The sequence below is a fragment of the Pistacia vera genome, unplaced genomic scaffold (genome assembly GCF_008641045.1).
Source record: "Pistacia vera cultivar Batoury unplaced genomic scaffold, PisVer_v2 Contig763, whole genome shotgun sequence".
NCBI lineage: Eukaryota > Viridiplantae > Streptophyta > Magnoliopsida > Sapindales > Anacardiaceae > Pistacia > Pistacia vera.
In genome coordinates, this window is record NW_022196627.1 from 177,232 (window position 1) to 191,841 (window position 14,610).

Consider the following 14,610-nt stretch of genomic DNA (forward strand, 5'->3'; position numbering starts at 1 on the left):
GGAAGAGATTTGGTTAAAACATCAGCTTTTTGAAACTCTGAAGCTACATACTATACATTCAGCTGTTTTCGAGCTACTAATTCTCTCACGTAATGAACATCGATTTCGATGTGTTTAGTTCTGGCGTGAAAAACAGGATTTGCGGAAAGTGCACCAGCACTCATATTATCACACCATATAACTGGTACATTTTTAACTTCAATCCCAAGTTCTTTGAAAAGATGTTGAGTCCATACAAATTCAGTGGCTGCTTGGCTTAAAGCCCTATATTCAGCTTCAGTGGACGAAAGTGAGACAACTTTCTGTTTCCGGGAACTCCATTGAACTAAATTACCCGCAAGAAAAACAGCATATCCACTTGTGGATCTCCTATCATTCACATCACTAGCCCAATCCGCATCAGCATATGCTTCAATATTAAACTCTTTGTTTCTCTTAAAGATAAGACCATAATTCAGAGTACCTTTTATATATCGTAAGACCCTCTTACAAGCAGTCCAATGAGCTTCAGTTGGATTTTGGAGAAATTGGCTTAATTTGTTAACCGTAAAAGCCAAATCTGGTCGGGATAGAGTTAGGTACTGAAGACCACCAATTATGCTTCTAACAGTGTAGGATTGTCAAACAAATTTCCAGCATCTCTCACTAATTTGGAATTTGTGGCCATCGGTGTGATACATGGCTTAGAATCTTCCATTCGAGCCTTTTCTAACAGTTCCTGCGCATATTTACTCTGAGTAAGCAGTAAACCCGACTGATTTCTTTGAACCTCAAACCCAAGAAAGTAATGTACAGCTCCCATTGTCTTAAGAGCAAACTGATTATTAAGATCCTTCACAACTTGATCAATAAGATGAATATTATTCCCTGTTATCAATATATCGTCCACATAAACTAACAAATAAAGCACATGAGAATCCTGTTTGTAGTAGAACAAACTTACATCAGAGGTAGAGTTAACAAAACCCCAAGTCAGTAAGGCACCTTTCAACTTATCAAACCATGCCCTTGGGGCTTGTTTTAAGCCATATAGCGCCTTATGAAGACGACAAACTTGCTGTGATTGAGAGGAATCAGAAAACCCAACAAGTGGAACCATGAAAACCTTTTCTGTCAACTTTTCATTGAGAAACGCATTATTAATATCAATTTGTTGAATTCCCCAATCATAATAAACTGCNTGTAACAAATTGGATCTAAAATGGATGTGGGGATTCTTTTGTTAATGTTACTATGCATTGTATTGTGTAGATGGGAAAACTATCTAACATACTTATGACTAGTGGAGTTGAGTATAGGGATTTCAATGCCAAGAATGGCAATGCTCAATCGTCTCATTTCGACTCTTTTACCATAAAAAGCTAACTGCAAAGATCGAGAGTCAAATTTTCAATTTGCATTGGATGCTTGATACATTTATTAACAAAATAAAAGAGAGTTTTAACACTGTGGTGTAGCTGATTTCTAAGAAATGAACTTCGGGTTCCCCACCAATCATACTTGTACATCTGAATAGTGGAGCTATAAAGACCTGCACATTAATTTCTTAATCATCCTCACACACAGGATTCTTCAGCTATATTCCTTGCATGAATTATCTTGTCAGAAACCGTTTTAGAGACATTAGTTTCATTTCCTTCGGCATTGTGCTGGCATTGGATCACTAGTACGGATGATAAAATGCAATAGCGTGATGAAGCCAAAATGTTTCCAATCGATCCCAGGTCCACGTTCTCGGCCTGATTATCGGCAATTTTTGCCTCCATATTTGATGGGAACCTTCCTTTCCCCACCAATACAAGGTCGTAACCCCCACTTTGCCCTATCGTTAGCAGTTCCTGTTTAATGTTGCTCATCATCTTGTCTTGGTACTCCACTGACTCGTTCAACTTCCTCTTGAATCCCTCCAGTACGGCCTTATCCAGGCCCTGCTCATAGCATTTCAGCGCACTAGATAATCACTGTTTAAAATCATTGACTCTTGTTGGAGAATTTTACCTTTTCCCCCTCGTAGTTAATCTCGTTGCTTGATAAGCCATTGTCGTTCTCAATGAACCTTACCAGAGTCAGCTTAAATGTTGCTTGTTCTGCCATTCTCCCGCTTAGTTCCAAGATTTCCGATCATCGGAGCCCCCGACGAATACAATGCATACCCTTTTCGGCATGGAAGCGGTGGAATCTCCCACCGTCTTAGACTCGTAAATAAATCCACGGTCGACGAGCACTGCCACCGAGCAAGGTGCATTCTGTAAAACCTTCCGGTTGACCTATCTCCACCTGGGTAAAACGCTATCCATCGCCTCTGCGCCGTCTCCTCTCCACTGTTTGTGGAAGGGCAAGATGATCATCGTCACCCTCTTGTCCTCCGCAACATGGAAAATGTCCTCATTCATTGAAGACAACGATGAAATGGCTGTCGAATGGCGAATAATGGCTCTTCCCAGTTGGCTACAAGTTTCAAAGGCAGCGACTATTTGATCATTTGACATGCCTCGACGGACTCTATTAATGAAAGGAACGCTATTCTTTCGAGCTTTCTGAACCATAGCAATCGACGACGAGCGATCCGTGAGCTCTACAAGGTGCATGACGTAGAGTTTGAGACGGGATAACTTGGTGTTCCTCATTAACTCTATAACATTGATGAGTGAAGGAACATTTTCAGGACCGTGTATGCAAGCCATGATCCGAAACCCGTCTTCTGATTTTTTTGCCATTCGCTGATTTTCGCTCCAATTGTCGTCGAGTTTGAGTAGTAACACGGCGGAGGGGTTTGTAAATAGCCATAACAGTTGGAGTTGTCATGAAAGTAGTAACGAGTGCCATGAACACCAAAATTGCGAACATCTCATCATTAAGAACCTGTTGATCAACACCATAACACATTACCACAAATTATATGTTGTCCAAATAATTTTTAATTAATCAAACAAATCATTTCTTTAATTAACCCAGTTAAATAAATTATGCCACATTAAAAATGCATTTTTTTTAATTTACTGTGTTTTTATATAATTTTACCGTGTACCTCAAACGTGTGCGTCAAAATCCCTCCTCAAAAAATAGATCCAAATTAAAGCAATTAAATTTAATTACATTTACCATATGAGTTTACCTATTCAACAATTATTCTATTTGTAGGATAATTGATCGGCTCAAATTGCTTTTGAATTTTTCTAGAACAATGATAATATTACTCTTATAAAGAATCTAACAAAGATTTTAATACAAAGTGATATAGTAAAAAAAAAATGAAATAGTGAATATAATGAGTTTGATTTTTTGTTTCACTCTTCCATTTATATCACTTCGTATGAAAATCTTTGTAAGATTTTTTTGTAAGTGTATTAGTATTACTTCTAAATTGAAACCTTCTTATATTGTGCATGTAAATTACCAATATACTAGTTTGAAAATTAATAATATTTTTCAAATTTCAAATTTAAAAATTAAACTAAAAAATCCAATATAAATGTGAAAGATGAAATATATTCTTATATTTTTTATACAAAGAAGTAATGGTATTTATTAATAATAAAAATGATGAATACGAGGTTATAATTTGGCTCACCTTCTTTTCCCTGCCAATGTTGAGAACAATCAGCTCTACTAGCCCCTTTGTGTTCATCAGCACACCAAGCGCTAAGGATTCTCTAACGGGAATCATGCACATCGTCGCCATCACAAAAGTTCCCAATATCTTTCCCGCACAAGCTGCTGATATCACCAACACCAAAAGCCCCCACGCCTCCGCACCTCGTATCTTCGCCACATCGGTTTTTAACCCACTTGACGCAAAGTAAAGCGGCAGCAGCAATCCCGACACAAAATCCTGAATCTTCGTCATCAATCTCGCCGAAAATTCACTTCCTTTTAGAATCGTTAAATCAAACACAAAAGCACCAAAAATGGCATGAATTCCGATAAGGTCAGTGAGAAATCCTGATGACATAACGCCAGCTAAGGTTAAACAAACATAAACTTCATCAACGACGTCGTGTTCGCATGAGCACTGGCGTGCAACCCAGTTCATAATTGGACGGACAGCAATAAACATGAAAGCAACAAATGCAACACCTGAAATGAGAACCCATATAGATACTAATGAGCTTTTTTGGGTCTCATGACCCGATTCGTTACCTGCGAGGGCTACAGCTAGAGCTAAAAGGACCCATGCAGCAACGTCATTAAAAGCGGCAGCGGCCACGGCGATCTGACCAACTTGGGTTGTTAGGAGTTTGAGGTCAGCTAGAATGCGAGCCAGTACAGGGAAAGCTGTAATGGAAAGAGACACGCCTATAAACAAGAGGAATAGCGAATTGACAGCACCTCTTACCTCCGCTCTATAAACTCCTTAGAGAACATCTTTGCATCAGGGTCCACATACTAGCATCAATTATATGCTTCAATTCCTATATATATCCTAAAATCATCGTACACGTCTCGCAAGTGGGTATTCCACCAGGCTTTACTCATTTAAACATTGGACTAATTTCATTCACGCGGGAGTTGGTTTCAAGTTTGTCAAACGTGGCTGATGAGTGTGGAGTGAATAGGTAATAATGTTTATCGACGCTATTTTGATCATTACGAAATTATCTGTCTTAACAAAATCGATACGTTGACCATAGTGTGAAATGCTTTAGTGGGAAATGTTAAAGAAAAATGTTAATAAATCGTGAAATTTAATGGTTAGTACTTAGTATAATAATCATAACGGTGAAGACATTTTTGTAGTGCAGCCACTATATCTTTCCACACACACACACACATATATATATATATATATATATATATAAGGCTCTGTTTAGTTCACAATTTTGTATTTTAAAAAAATTTAAAAAAAATTGAATTGGACAGGTATTACGATGTAGGATCTATAAATTTAAAATACCCTCTATGTTTATTTTTTTATAAAATACCCCTTATAATAAAACATTAAAAATTAACAAAAATACCCCTAACCCACTCTCAAATACGGACAGCCGGCCACCACTACCGGAGGGTGGCTAGAGTCGCCGTATCGACGCATGACCGGCTGGATCTTACCGGTCGTGCGTCGATATAACATTTTCTGACCAGATCTATGGTGGATCTGACCGACAAAGGCCAGATCTACGGCTAGATCTGGCCGTATTTGCAGGTCAATGACGGCCAACAAACGGTCGTCGTTGATGGCGACCGTTTGTTGGCCGTCGTTACCGATTGGTTACGGCCAAAGATTTAGTCGTCAACGGCCAGATCTTTGGCCTTAGATCTGGTATTTTCTGATCAGATCCACCGTAGATCTGACCAAAAAAGACTAGATCGGTATACTGTCGATCAGATTCAGCTGATAGTACGTCATCCTACCAGATTTTGACAATTTTTTGATAATAATGGTCGAAATCTGGTAAATATGAATTATTAGGGTATTTGTATAATTTTTAAAAAAATATTTAATTAAATTAATAAATTTAAGGAATTTAAAAAAAATTAAATAATATTATAAATTTTTTGATATTTTATTGTTTAACTCTTTTAGAAACTTCAGAAGTAATATTCTCAAAATGCAACCAAAGGAAGCTTAAATATTTTAAAAATGGATCAGGTCAGTGACTCAGGTAAGTGACTGAGACCCGGAATAATCAGTTAAACCGATTTGACCGGTGGATCAGACCAGTACCATCATCTTCTTGATCCTATCTCATTAGGTCATGAATCCCTAACCTTTCATATAATCAAAACGTGTCCACCAACAAACAACTTTTTATTTGTTTTTTATTAAATACAATACAGTACACTCTTCATCTTTTTCAAGAACATTTAATATTTGTTTTTTATTTTCAATAAAAGTTCATTAAATGCAATATAAGTACATCTTTTTTATTTATTAAATTAAATTATTTATTTTTAATCTCTTCCACCTTAAGTTTGCATGAAGGAAGAAGAGTACAGTAGAGTTAGAAAGCTTCAACAACTTCTTTCTCCAACTCTCTTTGTTGTTCTTTGCTCTTTCATTTCTTTTATTTTAATTTTTAAAGCTCTTCCGATTCTTCAGCTTTCCTCTAATCATATATTCCCACAGATATAGAGATTCCTTTAAATACAGATTATACAAAAGGTATAGTTTATGAAGAAGAGAATACTATGATCGTTTATGCAGGTTCAGAGGGGACAATTACAGGTAGTAGTGAATTAGCTCATCTTTTTACGGATGGATCAGAGTTACGCATAGGGTATTTATTTGACAACAAAGAGGAAGTGGTGAGGAAGCTAAAACTTGTTACAATGAAAGGTAATTTTGAATTCATCACCAAAAAGTCAAATTCATTAGATGTGAAGGTTGCATATAGTGACCGAAAATGCAAGTGGCGGGTTTATTGTAGAAGGTTGGCGGAGTCGGAAAAATTTATTCTTAGCACATATACCCGTGAGCACACATGTGGTTTGGGACATATTTCAGGTGAGCATCGACAAGCATCCGCTGATGTTATTGGACAATTTATCAAAAGTCAGTTCGTTGAAGGGAAAGGTCCATCTCCTAAAGAAATTCAGAGACTTGTGTGCACAGAGTTGGGATGTGCTGTTAGTTACTGGAAATGCTGGAAAGGGAGACAACATGCACAAGATTTTGTGAGGGGCACGCCGGAGCACGGGTACGTAGTATTAGAAGCATACTGTTATATGCTTGAGTTGACAAACCAAGGTAGCAAGACGGCTTTGAAGTGGGACAGGAATATGATGTTTAAATATTTTTTTGTTGCTTACGGTTCTGCTATAAGGGGTTTTGTAAAAATGAGAAAGGTGTTGGCTGTTGATGGTTGCTTTTTGACAGGAAAGTATAGATGTACATTGTTGGTGGCCACTGCATAGGACAAAGAGAATCACACATATCCTGTTACATGGTGTGTGGTTGACTCTGAGAATGACAAGTCATGGACTTGGTTTTTTCAGCAATTACATACGATAGTGCCTGACAGTGACGAGTTATGCATAATATCCGATAGGCACAACTATATAAGGAAGGGGATTGCCACTATTTATCATCAAGCACATCACAAATTCTGTATGAGGCACCTTAGTGAGAACCTAAAACAAAAGTTTAAGTGTGTTGGCCTCCTTCAGACATACTATATGGCAGCAAAAGCTTATCGGATTGATGAGTTCGAGGAGCACTTCCAGTAAATCTAAATCAAGGATGATAGAGTTGCTAAGTATCTTGAGCATGATGTTGGTTTCGAGCGATAGAGTAGAGTTTACTTTCCTGGAAGAAGGTTTGATGTCATGACCATGAACATAGCCGAGTCCATAAATTCGAAGTTGTTAACAGAAAGAGAGTTTTCAATAGTTACACTTTTTGATGCAATCCAGAGGACATTGTCACGGTGGTTCCATGAGCGTTGTACGAAGTTAGATAATTTTACTACAACCCTTGTTCCGTTAGCTGAAAAATTATTGCGAGAATGTATGAAACTGTCAAATACACTGTTTGCCTATCCTCTTAATGCTCAAGAGTTCACTATGCACGGCTATGGTCCAGATGCCCTAGTTAACCTTGTTAGTAAAACTTGCAGCTGTAAAGTGCTTGACATTCAACGTTTACCTTATCCTTATGCACTAGCAGCACTGAAACACCAACAGAAGCCAGATTTTGGTTCAAGAATTTACATGGAACTTTGCTTCCCTCTCTATATGGAAAATCACTACATGCTAGCTTATTCAGAAACGATATATCCAGTTCCTTCAGAAGAGCAGTGGGTAGTGCCACCAGAGTTGGCTGACATTATTATCCATCCACCATTCAAGAAGACAGCAAAGGGGAGAAAAAGATTTAAGCGTATTCCATCAGCCTCTGAGGTTCCCCGGAAGATGAAAAAGTGCTCAATTTGCAAGCAACCTGGCCACAAGAGAAGCAATTGCCAGAAGTAATCACATGCAGATCCAGAAAATTAGGTTCGAAGAAGGATGAAATTAAGGGAGTTGAAAAGGCCAACCATAAATGAGTTATTGTTTTCAATTATTGATGTTTTAAATTTTATTGTTACCTTGAATAAATCATTCTTTATATTTAGTATTCTTGTTACATGGCCTAAATATTTGTTGGTGATTTTAGTTTGGAATTAGGTTGTTAAATTAAGGAGAAAATATGGAATTAATATGTGTTGGTAATTTTAGTTTGTCAAAATTCAGGAGAAAAGATGGAAAAGTGTGTATTGCCTATGATCGCTTAAGCGACTAAGTATATCACTTAAGCGACAAAGGGTTTTTCATAAAGGATCGCTTAAGCGATATCATAGATCGTTTAGGCGATCGTGCACCTGGGCAGATATTGATTCTGCCCATCACATGATCGATCGCTTAATCGACCAAGTGAAAAAGAGAAGAATCGCTTAAGCGATCATGCACCTGGCCAAATATTGATTCTGCCTCGGACTTGATCGCTTAAGCAACACTTTGTAAAAGCAAAGAATCGCTTAAGCGATCGTGCATCTGGCAGATTTATTCTACGTCAGACTTGATCGCTTAAGCGATAGAAATCGCTTAAGTGACCCTGTGTAAACGAAGTTCCTTTGACTACTGAACAGATTGTTTGTGCAAATGGTTTTGCAGAGTTACAACTCTGTACATAAAATTAAATTATCTACACTAGAGGTGGAAAAGCGACCCGACCCGACCCGACCCGCGACGGGTTGCTTTTAGTGGCGGGTCGGTCCTAACCCGCCCGATAACATTGGTAGGCCGGGTTAGGCCCGCCAATGTTAGGGAATTGGCTGGCCCAACCCGGACCGCCAACCCTAACCCGCCGGGTTAGGCCGCGGGTTGGACCGGGTTAACCCTCTTTTTGATTTTTTTTCTTTTTTTTTTAATTTTGTTTTGTTTAAGTTTAAATGTTTAATATATTAACTTTTCAAATGAATAATTAACAATTTATAAATGAATAAATGTAATTTTTTTTAGTTAATTGTTAATTTCTTTTCAAATATCAATAATTAAATTAAATTATTTTTTTTTTTGTTAACATTCCAAATATTAATTCAATTTTAATACATTAAAATTGTAATATAAGAATAATTAAATTTATTCATTTATTAAAAAATAAAATAAGAAATTACAATAATTATTGCCTCGTTAAAAACCCCGCCAAGAAAAACCCAATAGGACAAAAACTTGGTAAGGAAAAAAGAGTGCAATAATTAACAATTAATTTACAAGTTACAATTTACAATTTACAAAACAACTAATTTTGGGGTTTACTAGGACCTTCTTCATCCGTACCATCTATATTACAAAATTGAAATGATTCTATTAAAGTATTGTCGACAACCTCGTATTGACCTTGATGGCGTGACCGTTCCCAATCTCGAAGACATGTGAGAACTTCAGTCATTTTTTGTGAAAGTTTAGTCCTCCTTTCATTTAAAATTTTTCCACTTGCACTAAATGTTTGTTCGGATGAGACGGTTGAGATAGGAACAGCGAAAACATCAAAGACAAGTCTTGATAATACCGAAAAAATACATTTTCTAGCTCTCCAATAGTCTAAGAGATCAACGTTGGCTCTCTGTTGTGGATCTACTGGTAACATTTCAGGGGTTGCCAAATATTGTTGAAGCTCATTACTCTGCGACTGCATGGAAGACAATACATTAGTTGTTGTTGTTGGTGGAGCTTCTGAAGAGGAGGCTGTGCTTCGGATTCGGGTCCTCTTCGGCCTATTCAGTGCACCCCAAGAGTAGAAGTCTTCATTTGTTTCTTCTGATGCAGCTTCCCTGGATGTTTCGCCTCTTTCCGGGTTCCCATACCTGTTTTCATATTGGAAATATACTTCGAAAAGTGTATTTTTTACCTCTCCTATTTGATGGGCATATACTTCGGTTTGTAAATTTTCACATAAATTGTCAAAACCATTTTCTAAACTTGCTAATTTAATTCTAGGATTAAATATAGCACCTAAACAATAAAGAAAATGAATGGGTTCCCGATATTTTAAAAAAAAAAAACCTCCATTGCCTTTATTAGTGCATTTAAAATTACATTGTCTTTGTTTTTTATAAATAACTCGGAAATTTTTATAATTGTATGTATTACCAATGGACTAGTAGGATAATACACACCAGAAAGTTGTAAAGTGGATTGGTAAAAAGTTTTAAGAAAAGAATGAAATACTTTAGCTATTTGCCAATCATTTTCTACCAAATAATAAAGACCTCTATTATTTGCTACAAAATAACTAATTATATTAGCATAAGCTAAACATGAATCAAACATTAAATAAGTACTATTCCATCTAACAGGCATGTCTAATGCAAAAGTTCTAGGAGACATATTTGATTTTATACAGGCGTCTTGAAATTCAACATTTCTTTTATTACTACTAGTAATCCAAGCTAAACAATCTCTAATTCTATTAATATTTTCTTTAATTGTTTTCATACCACTTTTCACAATTAAATTAATAACATGACATGCACAACGTTGGTGAAAAAACTTCAAATTATTATATAAAAGATAATTATTTTGAAAAAATTCTATAGCTTTACTATTAGAACTTGCATTATCTAAAGTTAAACTTATCACTTTATCAATAATATCATAATCTTCTAAAACTTCAATAATTTTATTATAGATTTCTAAACCACTATGATCCACATCCATTAATCTAAATCCTAATAAAGATTTATTTAATTTAAATTCATTATCAAAATAATGACTAGTCACACAAATATAATCTTGTTTAGCTCTACCACTCCAAATATCAGCAGTTAAAGCCACACTAATATGACAAGTATGAAATTTATTTTTTAATTCTAATTTCATTTTTTTAAACAATTTTATTAAATCATTTCTAGTTGCAGTTTTAGAATAACTTTTAAATCCTGGAAAAAATGAATTTTGAACAAATCTTTCAAAATATTTATCTTCTGCCATATTAATAGGTTGATCAGATGCAGCAATATATAAAGCTAACTGTTCCCTATATACATCAGAATTATAACGCCAAGTAGTACCCATATTAGTTATTTGAGTTTGATTGCTTTCTCTATTTCCATGTTGATTAATATGTTTATTAGCATGCCTTTTTAAAGTACTAGTACCATTACCTGAATCAGCTTTATAAATATTTCCACAGTATTTGCATCTCGCTTTCTTGACTTGAACGCCATTTTCTGTCTCGTAAAACTTGTCGAAATGCGCCCAAACGTCTGATGTGTGTCTGTCTTCGCTTTCGACGGCAGTTGATGATCCCGCCTCAGCTTGAGATGAAGTTGGACGAGCACGACGATTACGAGGACGACTTCTAGAACCACCGGGAGCTGTTGGAATCGGGGGCATATTTTGAGGTGTATCGGATTCTGAGAATGGGAAAGCGGGACTATTTGAATCTCCTCCTGCATTTATGTTAGTAAAATCAGCGGGACTAGGACTAGGATAGTAGTTTCCTTCATCATTGTAATTGAAAAAAAAAATTTGATGTAGAAGAAATAAAAATTAAAGAAAGAGAATTGGAATATGGAATTTGGAATTTGGAAAATTGGAAATATGAATTAAAAATTGCAAAAACTAATAAAAATTAAAATACGAGCAAATTGATAACAAAGAGATTAAGAGAATAAATGAATAATTGAGAGATTAGAGATTAGAGATTAGAGAATATGAGAGAATGAGAGAATTTGAGTTGTGAGAAAAATGTGAGAGTTTAGGGCCAATTTATAGAAAAAAAATGGGAAAGAAAAATGACGAAAAAGACCCCTCCAACGGCTATATTTCAAGGGTAAAGGGGTAATTTGAAAAAAAAATTAAATTTTATATTTTTTTTCGGCCAACCCACTGGGTTGACAACAGCCAACCCGGCGAGTTGGCGGGTCTCTTTTAAAAGAGACAAAACAGCAACACGCTGGGTTGCGGGTTGCCATTTTGCAACCCAGCCCACCCAGGGGTTGCTGCCGGGTTCCACCCGCTTCATTGCGGGCCGGGTTAAGGTTGACCCGCCTAACACGGCCCATTTGTTCCACCTTTAATCTACACTTATTATATTACTGTTGTTAGTCCTTTTTTATTTAATATTTATTATGATTAATTATTTTTTTCATTTCAATAGAATGTGAAAATAACACTTCAGTATTTGTCGATCAGCACCGTACATAAAACTGAAAGATCTATTGTTATTCTATTATTTTTGTTAGTTGTTGGCAATAAAGTATTCTTTATTGAACGAATCGTAGGGAGCTGTAACTGTGCAAAACCATATGCACAAACAATCTGTTGATTAGTCATTCAAACTTCGTTTACTCCTGACCGAGAAGAATCTCAAAAGATTGTAATATTTATCAATGCTCTAAAAATTTCACCGTCTTCTTCTTTATCCATATCTTAACTTTGAAGCCATTTTCTTACTCAAACTCTTAACATATAGGGTGTACGATTCGTTCAGTTGACCATGACCGTTATTATATTTTTATTAAACATATAGTTCTTGTTCGTCTATATCAAACATATATGGTGTAGAATGTTTACGTCTATACCAACCGTGATGAGGGAGAAATTCCCCAGGCGCAAGAGGACACTTCTTCCGAAGTGCCCCCAGTCCCGCAAGCTCTCATAGGGGATATTCCTTCAAGCTCACGGCTTGACCCAACCGTCATGAGCTACCTGGAGAGGTTCAACAATACTCTCCAAACTGTTAACCAAATGTTGGACCGTTTGGATCGGGTTGCACCATCCGAATCAAATGAGGCAGTACCACCGCCTAAAACTCCTGCAGGTCGCATGAATGCACGAAAAAGGGCAATAACCCGTGCCACGTGCACTACAGCGCGTCAAAGGAAGGGAAAACAGCTGCAAACAGCGGACCTAAAGGACCCGAGGAACCAACGAACACCAACCGCACCCCGGGTAGAATACCCATGGCACAAAGACTCGGTGACAGGTCACATCCCAAGTTGTCCCATGCCACATCGCACGAGCACTCCCACAAAAGTACGAGGCAGGGCGATTCTCATCACCGCCAGAATGACGACCCTGATCGTCATCGCGTGGGAAATTCCTACCATCCGTAGGTCGGTTCGTACCACCGCGAAGGTCGGGAAGGTTCCCCGGACCATTCATCGCTATCACACGGCTTTAGCTAGTATGTATCGAGAGCGACCGGAATTGCCGACCGAGGCGAGGAGGAATCTGACCTCCGAAATTTCCTCAACCGCAATCGCGAGGCTCGAACTCACATGGGGGAAAGCAATCCCCAGATGGCTTTGTTGCCTCAGATTGAAGAGCTACAGCGAGCTCTGGATCAGCTAAAAGCTCAACGAAATGAGCAAGGGCAGGTCGCAGAAGTGCCTCCCTTTTCTCTGGCTGTATTAGCCGCCCCTCTCCCGTCCAGATTCAGAATACCCGATATGCTGGCGTTCGATGAAAATTCTGATCCGCAGGATCATTTATGCGAATTCAACGACCTGATGGAACTTTATCAAGTTTCTGATTTGGCAAAATGTCGATGCTTGGCAATGACTCTTACGTCTCATGCCAAGCGATGGTTCAGGTCGCTCCCGACGGGATCAATCAGCTTGTGGAATCAGATGAACTCGACATTCTTGAGACACTTCCAAGCAAACAGGAAGTTCTCAATGCCTTTGAGCTACCTCAGCAACATAAGGTAAGAGAGGGATGAATCTCTCCAATCTTACATCGATAGGTTCCACAGAGAGCTCCATAAAGTAGCTCACACTTCCAAAGAGTCCGTTCGGACTCTCATCATAACGGGAGTTCGTCCACAGACAGACCTATGGAAGGAGCTGCAATCAGAGGACAATGTTTCCCTCACTCGCTTTTACAACCTTACGGAGATATACCTCCGTATTGAGAGCTTCGTGGCGGCGCTCCACCGCCACGACTCTGGCACTTCTGGCAATGCACCAAGTCAGGGGAAAAATAGGAGAGTTGATTGCAGATGGGCTAATGACGATCAACGAAAAGGAAAGAAACCTCGGTTCAAGCCCAAGAAGTCTTATGCTTCAGTTCCTCGTCGCGATCACGACAGGACTCAGTATACCCCTTTGAATGCATCTGTTTCGGCCATTCTTGATAAATCAGAAAAGGTCGGTCTGCTCGGAGAGCCTGAGCCCATGAAAGGTCCCTCCTCATCCAGAAATAGTAAAAAATAATGTCGTTATCATAGGGACAATAGGCATCACACCGATGAGTGTCGAGCTTTCAAGTAGGCAATTGAAAATCTTATCAAGCAGGGGCATTTCAAATAGTATGTTGATGACTCTGCTCCCGTAAGAGAGAAAAATCAAGAGGAACCGAGTAAGAAGCGTCGTGATCGCAAGGGTGTCTATAGCGTAGGAATAATCTTTGGAGGACCACACCTCAGAGGAAACTCGCGAGGTGCCCAAGAAAGATATGCTCGTGCAGCCCATCATGACCCCATCAGTGTGATGAACACGACGCAACGACCACCAAAGGTTCGCAAGGAGGAGGAAATCACCTTCTTCAAAAAAGACGCAGTCCAATTGCATCCTCCCCATGATGATGCTCTCGTCGTCAAGCCCCAAATAGGGTGCTTTGACGTCCACAGAATGTTGGTGGACAACAGAAGCGTTGTGAACATCCTGTTCCAGCCAGTTTTCG

The 14,610-nt window shown here is 38.1% G+C and overlaps 1 protein-coding gene across 1 annotated transcript; it reads right to left on the minus strand.

The window, feature by feature from the left end:
• Nucleotides 1–50: 50 nt before the first annotated feature.
• Nucleotides 51–13,089, minus strand: LOC116116169 (cation/H(+) antiporter 20-like). Its single transcript, XM_031402264.1, is given in 9 exon segments — nt 51–559; nt 679–867; nt 985–1,176; nt 1,565–1,928; nt 1,999–2,111; nt 2,114–2,714; nt 2,716–2,862; nt 3,572–4,353; nt 12,867–13,089. Coding segments are annotated over 9 exon segments (3,120 nt in total).
• Nucleotides 13,090–14,610: the final 1,521 nt, after the last annotated feature.